The 10,192-nt window shown below is 35.2% G+C and overlaps 1 protein-coding gene across 1 annotated transcript in view; it reads right to left on the reverse strand.

The window, feature by feature from the left end:
- Positions 1,059-10,192, reverse strand: part of LOC109716853 (protein NLP3-like) — a gene marked incomplete in the record, with an annotated part of 39,039 nt that continues 29,905 nt past the window's right edge. Inside the window, 1 exon segment of the mRNA XM_020242457.1 lies at positions 1,059-2,031. Within this exon segment, the coding sequence (XP_020098046.1) occupies positions 1,509-2,031 (523 nt within the window).

Here is a 10,192-nt window from a genome sequence, read left to right on the forward strand (position 1 = left end):
TGGTGAGAACGCTTGTCAATTGGAGCTGTCCGCATACATGAATTGTATTCAGTCATCAATATCGAGAACTTAAGTCATTCGAGCCGTCAACGCTGGACGATGAACACGAAGAGCACTACCATCAGTGGAGGATCTCGCGATAGAACACGAAGAGCAGCTAGTTGAGGATACTATCCTAAAACACAAGGTCACGACAACACGCAACGGTGAATGTGAATCCTTCCATGTTGGACGGAAAGGTCAAAAGTCAAGTACTGCTAAGTGGTTCACAAGGGAAACTTGAAAAACTCAGTTCCCTTACTAGCAGTTTTAGATCCAACAAGTGTTGATTGCTTTCAAAATTGGGGAGCCATCTTCCAGGACGATCAAATTCAAAATGAGTTCAATCATTGTAGATGAGACAGGTGGTTCCAACAATTTTGGTTGGGATAAGAATTAAGATAATTTCAATGAACTATTTCGATTAGGATAAGAATCGAGGTAGTCAAATTGTTAAACCAAATAAGAATAGAGCCAATTTGGATAAGGATGTTATTTTTCAAATATTTTGTTCTTATCTTCGTGTAAGTCTGAAAGACTATAAATAGTGACTCTATTGACTCTTGTAAAATCATTCTAGTTAGAGAAAGTAAATATATAAACTCTTCTACATAAGGATATTGTGTTTTTTGTTGTTTTTCTTTTTTTCTTTAATTTGGTTCCAGCAATCCATCGGGGAGACGCTACGACATTACTTCCTCCTCCGACAAATCATCTGTCAAGCTCTCCAGAAAAAGAAAATCAATATGAAAAATCTGTGTCCCAGCTCAAACTGGGAGGCACGATATCTCCCAACAATTTCCACCTCTATCCTGAGCAGGTAATATCACTTGATTTTGAGCATCACCAACAACACTCCAACAGATCAAACAGACTATACAAAAAACACCAAGGGGGACTCGAAGAAGCAATATATGTCAAAGAACAGAAGGTCACAAAAAGAGTACAAAGATCCAGAAAAATTAGGGATCATGAAGAAAGTGGAAAAGCTAAAAGCGGGCAATACAGGAGAAAAGGTGAGAACTCAAAATGTGTAAAAGAAATAACATTACCACAATTCAAAATACCTGAATACAAGACCAGAACTATCCAATATTCAAGTGCCTAACACATCAACATCCTAAATCAACAAATAATCAGCATTGCCAAATTTATCAACATACAGCTGAATTCAAGAGCGCAGTAATAAAGTTCCTCCGTAACACTTCTACCACCATGAGTTATTAACTGTGGTTCCATTAACAAGTCACAGATGTAGCCAACATAGAATCCTTGGTCAGCAATCTTTCCTATTTATGGGAAATTTACTCTTTCCACCGACATGGGGGAAAAATATATATATATTGACCGGGGCACGTGAATGACATAAAACTCAAAATAGTAGCTAGAAATTGGTCGAGGTCGAGTTATCTGTAAGGGAAAAGCTCCCCATGGAGTTACATATAACAGAATGACCAAAAAGATTTAGATCATCTATCCTTCCATTTATCAGGCAATGAAGATCCAAACACTTGAGCTAGCACTAGCCTCTGCCTCTTATTCAACTTGTGAAGTTCACATCCATTACAGGCTCCATCCTTTAGTAATCCTCTCCCATCTTCGAGAGCCTTTCTTCTCAGAGAGCACAAAACAGCAGATGGTACACTTGTGGCCGCGCTATCCTCCGTACCGGAATCTGCCATATCATCCATCGTGCACTTTGAAGTTTCATTCGATAACTCACAGGATTCTTGGCTTTCATCTTTTACAGCTGAAGATTTTAGTGGACTGCTGTCGCTGTTGCCGCTTCCCCACCATTTGTTTGAAAGAGATGATAAGCCCCTAGTTGGGAACCCATACTTGAATTCATCCATGAAGGTGGGGATGTTCCTGATTTGGCTTAAATGGAGCATATTATTAGGTGACACACCCTGTGCAAACCTAACGCCTTGTTGTAGAATGTGACTGTGTGTGGGAACTCCGCTTTGGGATTTGGAGTTATTTTGATCTTCACTGAGATAAAGCATAGCCGGAGTTAGGAGAAATGAGCATATGCTTGTCCTTGGAAATTGTAACAATAGATGGTATATACAACATCATGAAGAACATAAATAATCATATTTACAACATCACAAAGAACAAAATAAATTTTCATGATAATGCAAGTGCACATAAAACTATACAGATTCTTTTGCCATTTTATGCGTGGACCATGTGTAAATGCACATGGATTGTCATACTAACTACTAAGTAGAGCATTATAAATAGAGATTCCACCAAAATTCAAGTTTAGGTTAGAAATCAGGATAACAATTGATGATGAGACTGCCATACAGAAATGCTAAGATTTGGAATAACATTCCTTATGAATCAAGCAAATTTAGCAAAGACATTAAATTATTAAAACAACTGGTATGAGATAGTTTCATAATTGGGCAATAAGGCTCTAAATTAAAATTACCATCTGAGTATTGGATGAGGTCTATACAGTCCAATTGCTAATGGACAAGAGGTAGGCGTTCTCAATACTATGGTCTACTAGTTAAGGCCCGCACGATGCGACGGGAAGGTATTATTACAATAAACTATTATAATTAAAATCAATATATATATATATATATATATATATATATATATATATATATATATATATATAGTTCAGCTGCTATACTCTTATGAGTATAGACCCTTTTGTGCTTATAAGTTTTTAAATTAATTTTAAGATTAATTACGGATTTAAATTCAAAATTTTGAATTTTTATTTTTGGAGACTAAAGTAAAAAATAGAGTTTAGGAACTAAAATTGACATGGAAAAGAAAGTTAAATAGGCGATGACATGATAATATCGTTAATTCTAAAACCTCTTTTACTAGTGCCATTTTATTTTGATGAAATCAAGAGATTTGAAAATTTGATTACAAAAAAAGATTAAGGACCAAAATAAAAAATAGTGAAAGGGTTGGGACTAATGTGCGATTGATTCTAAAAAAATTTGCATGTGGGCCCCACAACCCCCCAAAATAAGGGGTGGCCTTCTTTAAGGTTCACAATTCATGTTTAGATAAGGGCCCGCGCGATGCCGCGGGGAGATAATATTTTGGTTATTTTCAAAATATATTTTTTTAGACACATAATTTTCTGAATATATGAAAATATATAGCAATACACAAAATAGAGATAATATTTTAGTTATTTTTCAGAATATATTTTTTTAGACACATATAACTTATGAATATATGAAAATATATAGCAATACACACAATAGAAAATACACTCTCACAATAATACACTGTCAAATATAATTAAAAAATAAGCAAAAACAAAAAATAAAAGGTATAAATAATTTTTTTAACTAAAAAGCTAAAGTTCGATGTCTTATACACTCGGTGCACAACTTTTTTTACACCGTATTTATAAAATTTTATTAGAAAGGTAAAAATCTATTAACTTTTGTATATGAATTTTTTTGTTGATTATACATTGTATTTATTAGATGAAATTTTAATTTTGTTATATTGACTATTAAAAAATAGGGTTGGTACATGCGATAAAATTTTACATTTGGTGTAAGTAAAAACAAAAAAAGGGTGTTGAGAGAAAAAAATAAAAAAACAAAGTTGCAGGATGTGAGGGAGAGTGAGAGAGAAAAAAAGTGGGCCCCATGTGTATATATATATGGTGTGAGAGAGAGAGTGAGATATATATATATATATATATATATATANTATAGAGAGAGAGAGAGAGAGAGAGAGAGAGAGAGAGAGAGAGGGTGACAGAGAGAGAGAGAGTAAAAAAAAGGGCAGGCCGGAGTGAGGAGTGGCCAGCCATACTCTTTTCGGGTTCCCAATTTATGTATGGTTATACATAATATCTAACTCAACAGTAATGTCAAAGATAAGCATTGACTGGTGCTATGAAGAACACTTCTTCTAGGGCAACTTGACTAAGGTCAAGGGTGTAAAACTTTCGACATAGGCATTCTAGATCATGTACATGACTTAACTGTTTAGAATTTGATTTGTGGCCTCATTCTTTAAAAAAGCTAATGGTGAAGAACGACCAAAGTACCACACAACATATGCATGTTCATTCACAAAACTAGAGGTTTATTGTACAATTATATTTAACGGAAGAATACTATTTATGCATGTATCATTTGGATTACAGAATTTGAGAAAAAGTTTAAAACAAACCAAGGACATCCTAAAAGATTATAACTTTGTCCTTGTCCTCCTACGACGGGTCTGTTAGCGTGCCCAGGGGCTTCTGCTGTAACTCAAGGCGTGATATAAGGTTTCTCTTAAAATCTTTCTTCAAATTTCTTTCCTTGATATGTCAACGATTAATAACTATAGCAGAAAACCGAATGGATAGGAGAGAGGGACTTCAAAATTTTGGATGAAGATATTGATGCAGTAGCAGGGAAACCATAGGAATGAGGCTGCTTTAGCTTTATAGTAAGTTAGTATGAGTCCGAAAATTGATACTTGGAATGATAGCAACAGAATTACTATTAAAACATTCTAATATTATCAGCACTTCTAGACCACGATGATCAATTAGTCATATAAGAAATGGGAAGATATGAGAGTACACAAGAAGCCCTTTCATATGAACTAAAATTGGTAAAGTATTTTGAATTTCGCGTAATCTTATGAATTTTTAATCAATGCTCTAAAAAAAAGGAATGCTGCATGCAGTCGACCCAGATACTGCATTAAAACTACATGGAAGGCAGATGCATATGCAGATGCCTATGTGATCCACTTAATGTACAATAAAATGTGTTTTAAATTTAGTAACCATAAAACTATGTAATAAATAAGAACAAAATACAGAAGAAACATGGAGGAACACTCCGATATGCTGTTGGGCATTGTGACATACTGACACCATAAAGCTTATTTACATCTCATCTACCTTATTATTAAAAAAGTTTTCTCAATATAAAACATAACTATTATAATAAATTTGGGTTAAAATACAGATAAACCCCCCCTCAATGTATCGCTTGGTGACACGCTACCTCCCTCGATAAAAAAAATATGTATATACAGTTGACCCCCCTAAATATTACTGTAATTGTGGAGGGAATTACGCCATTGATGAAAAGTGATGAATGGCGAAAATGCCCTTCACGTGGACTCCACTGACGACAAGGAGAGCTGTCAACAAAAAGGCAAAAAAGCAGAACCACACCGCCCCGCACCGCCCCCAACAGCAATAGCTCACTTACAAATTGCTCCCTTAACTTCAACATCTTTTTTAGTTACACCTTGCTGACCTTTTAATTTTTCTATTTATATTGTAGTTATATAGTAGAAATTTTTAATAAATGTAGTTGTTAGCTATTAGTTGTTCGAACTTTATTTGCTTAAATATAATTACAATTGCTAAATTTGATAAATCATCGATAAATTTAATAAAATCTTCAATTTTTTGACTAAAATAATGAAATTTTAAAAACCTAGGAAGCTACGGGGTTATTTCATATTGGGTATAGTCAAGGGGGTCTTTGTATGTAGTATTTCAACCAAAGAAAAAGTAACGCTACTTGTACACCTATATATAAATCTCACAGTATAATCATCCAAATGCTAGTATTTACACACTAGTCTTATCAATTCCATTTGTTTCAATACTAAAAATTTTAAACCCTTTGATAAATTGGTGTTAGATGCACACCCTATACATAGGATGTACATGTTGCATTTTTAAAAAAATAAACATAAGAATAGCATGTTATTTTTTATTTGCAAATAATTACTTTTAAGCAAATAAAATTGGAAAAACTAATAGTTAACAACTAATTTAATACAGACTAAAAGAATTTAATTAGAAAAAACCAAAAGTTAGCAATGTGTAAATAAAAAAAATGTTAAAGTTGATGGAGCTATTTGAAAATGAGCTATAGCTAAGTGGTCTCTGTGCATTTTTGCCTTTCTATTAACGGCTTTGCCACGTTTTTAGTGGAGTCCACATAGGTCATGCCTACTGAGCTGTCCATTTCTATCTTCCCCACCTCTGTTCAAACAATCCCATCGTCTATAGAAGCCTCCACCTCCACCTCCGACTTCTTCCCGCCTCTTGCCGAAGCCCTATTCAAGCCTACTGCCGCCGCCGCCAAGCGCGCCCTTGTCCGCACCTTCCTCGCCCATGCCTACCTCTCACTCCCCCCGATCCTCCCTTCCCAACTATTCGACGAAACTACCCATTAGCAACATCCCTCTAACCCCCTTCTCTGAAATGTTTCCCTCCCCGCCCTCTCCCTGCAAGCGGCCTCACTGTCGCTCAAATCCTCTTCGACGCCATACCCCTCCACACCCTCCTCCACAGCCTGCTCCACAACAACCACATCACCATTGTCGCCAACATGTTCGACCAAATGGCCAAAGGAATTGCCGTTTCTTGGATCACCGCTGTCGCCCGACCACTAAACTGTGAAAACGAGCATGCGCAATGCACCTTGGTGGCGATGGTAGGGTATTATGGATACTATAAATATATTTGAGTTCTGTTAGTTTTTCTTGACGGCACAGTAACAGAAGGTGGTTAAGTGCAAAAAGGGACATTTTTAGGAGGTTAAATACATAATTTTTACCGAGGAGGGTAAAGCACATCAAGCGATTATTGAGGGGGGTTATCTCTATTTTAGCCATAAATTTAATACGATTTCTATATCAACTTTCAATAGATCACAATACATGGCTGACTAAATAGATCTACTTGTACATAACTATTATGAAAGATAGTAGATAGCTTGGTACAGAGTTTAGTACTTGGCACTCGAACCATATGCAGATGTTGTTTATGTGGTGTAGTGAAGCGATTGTATCTACATACGCAGGTATATTTAAATTTCTATACACCACCTTTTTTGAATAGTGCTTTTAATTACAAATACTTGCCTGCATAAATATTGTATGACTTTTAATAATTAGATCAAATTGTAGTCATAGATTTTATATTTTATAGATATGTACATAATAATACGTATGTAAAGCTATATTAATGGGATTTTTTTACATTTAGCCTCCTCAAAAAAAAATTTATGAGTGGCCCTAGCAAATTTATATTTGCATATATGGCCCTCTCCTTGCCACACAAGTGTCACGTTGGCAATTTTAAGTTAAATACAGTAATTGAATAACTGTTTAAATAACCGTGTTCATATTCACATTAGTCCCTTTTTTTAACTTAAGGGATATAAAAAAAATACAAAAAGGAACACGGTGACTCGGTGATTCAATCACCATGTTGATCACGTGGCAAAGAGAGGGCTACTTACACAAATATAAATTTGTTAGGGCCATTTGTAGAAAAAAGTTTTGAGGGGGCTAAATACAAAAAAAGCCCTATATTAATATGAATGTTCTCATGGATTTTCTCTATGCCTCTATCCTGGAGGCCTACCTATATTAATATGAATGTTCGGCACGGCAAAAACAAGGTTGCTAGACTCATTCAGGCAGGCAATTGGAATTATGATCGTGTGGTCAAGTCACTTGGGGCAATTCTTGCTCATAATATTTGCAAAATTTTGTTAAGGCTTGAAAATAGTTTTGATGAATGGATTTGGGCTCCTAAGAAGAATGGGAAGGTGTCAGTTAAATCCATATATCATCACATTAATCAAGGCTCCTATGTCCCTCAATCGACTAAGTGGAAAGTGTTGTGATCCTTGCCGGTTGCTCCTCGCGTTATTTACTTTTTATCGAAACTCCTCAGAAATAGGCTACCTACCAATAAGTGATGTTACTCGCTAAATTCAGCCCCGTCTCCCTTTTGCATGTATTGCTTGGCTCCGGAAGATCAAAACCATATCTTCTTGGATTGCATAAATCCTACAAGAATTTGGGATGTTGTTACGTCGTCCATTGGCATTTTGTTTTCTTTCAACGGCGACTGGATTATTGAGGGGTGGATTGATGAGGGTAAGAATTTACAGTTAGTCCAGGCATAATTCATTCACGCCTTGATAGCCAACACTTTTTGGCAAATCTAGAAGGAACGTAATGCCAGAAAATTCTCCAACAATTCCTCTCTGGTCCAGATCATATTGCGCCACATCATGCATATGACTTTGGATTATATTATAAAAGTCCCTTCATACACTACTAAAAGCTCCAATGCGAACAAATGGTGTCTGCCACTAAATGGTTGGATTAAAAATAACAATGATGCGTCCTTCAAATCTGAAGGAGGTACTACCGCTATTGGTTACATAGCTCGTACTAATTTCGGCCATGTTGTGTTTGCTACAAGCAGACTGATTGAGGCAAACTCAGTATTGGAAGCTGAGAAGGCAACGAAGGAAGCTATTGAGGAGGCGCATCAACATGGGATTCAACGAATGTGTTTGGAAAGTGATTCCTTTCTTTTTATGCAATGTCTGCAACAAGCCCAATCACCTCCATGGCTTCTGAGAGCTCTGGTGCTTAGCATATCTAGCACTACGAAGAATTTTGCTGCTACCCACGTCCTTTTTGTTAAAAGGGAGGCAAACATGGTACCCTAATCAATTGGCTACCAGAACTAACTCAGCTCAACCTTCTTTATTTACTGATGCAAATCGGCATCCAGAGTTATTTCATATGTTAGATAAAGATATGGAGACTTTTTAACTTTTCTGGTGACAAAGAGTTGTTCTATTGAACTTTGCTCTGAACGCCTAAACTTTGGTATTATGTTTTATACGGCTTCTTGCCATTTTTTGGTTATGAAAATTTAGTTTTTCAAAACAAAAAAAAAAAGGCTAAACTCCAAGAGTTTAGCCACATATCATAGCTTATTGTTAATGTTTAACAAAATAGAGAAGGTAAAACAAGATAGAGGCAAGATATAAATCTAAACGGTACACTTTGGAATTAAAGAGTACACAAATGCTATAAACATGAATGCAATAAATTAAAGAGCAACAAAAAATTAGAGAATAATTTGGAAGCAGGGGAGATGATAGTTACCAATTAAATATGACATAAAAGTAGCAAAAGAGATTCTTTGCATATCAACAGCTAGAGACTAGTTTTAGAAGTGCTAAAACACCAAGGTTGAAAATACCATCAATAAAAAGAAAATATGCTATAAAACCTAGTAGAAATGTGGGAATAATAAACAGGTATGAAAGCTACAAAGTGAATAAAAAAGAAGATGAAAGAGTAATCACTGGAGCTTAATATAAATGCATATGGTGTCCCTATTTAAGCTGTAGGCACGTATAGTATGGGGTGAAAGTGGGTGAAAATTAGTCTGAAATAGTTTATAGCTCGTTAACTTTCTTTGTTATGGTAAAAAATAATGTTTAATCAGGTTAAAATTTACCCCTAATTTACCCCCAAAGTGGGAGTAAACTTAGGGTACGTTAATCAAGGTTTAAAGTGCCGTGGCACAGGGGCGTGCCGTTACGTCCCTGGCATGGTACGGCAAGGGCACGTTTGCGTGCCGACAGATACGCATGACCTCTTACTAGCACGCTTTGGCACGGACTTATTTTAGTTTTTCTGGTTTCAATAAACTCTTCTAATATTATTTTGAAAGATTTAAACAAATAATATGAATATTTACTATGTATATCTTACTATACTCATCAATTAACATGCATGAAAGCTTTTTGTAAGTAACATACATCTATACCTGATGTAGAATAGAAATTAAAATATAATAATAAAATTCACAAGTACAATAATTATTTAAATTTACATCTTTACATAGAGATGACTGCTTAATTCCACATAAATCGTCGCGCTGGATCATATGGCATATTGTTATCTGCAGATACAAGATTTATTTGACAATATTGATATAAGTATTGCTGGTATTGTGAGAAATTCATATATTCCCAATATTACATCTGTATTTTTTGTTTTTTTATTCTTTTTAAAAATATCTGATCAAAATTTGTTTAGGAAATCGATTTTTGTTCCTTTGATTCATCGAAAGTTTCGCGGTGTGATAAATTTTGATAAAATATTTTGTGAAGAAAAAATGGATGTCTGTGGTGGAAGCGGAGGGCTCCTATATTGAAAAATAAGAAGTTAAAAAAAAGGTATCCGCCAAAAAGCAAAAAGAATGTTGAAAAAAAAGATAACAAAGTGAAAAAAAAAAAAACAATATAGATGGCCCAAGAGGGGGGAGGGGGGCTCCAAACCCTAGAGGACAAAAGAAAAAAAAAAA

Source organism: Ananas comosus, linkage group 10 (genome assembly GCF_001540865.1).
Source record: "Ananas comosus cultivar F153 linkage group 10, ASM154086v1, whole genome shotgun sequence".
Classification (NCBI taxonomy): domain Eukaryota; kingdom Viridiplantae; phylum Streptophyta; class Magnoliopsida; order Poales; family Bromeliaceae; genus Ananas; species Ananas comosus.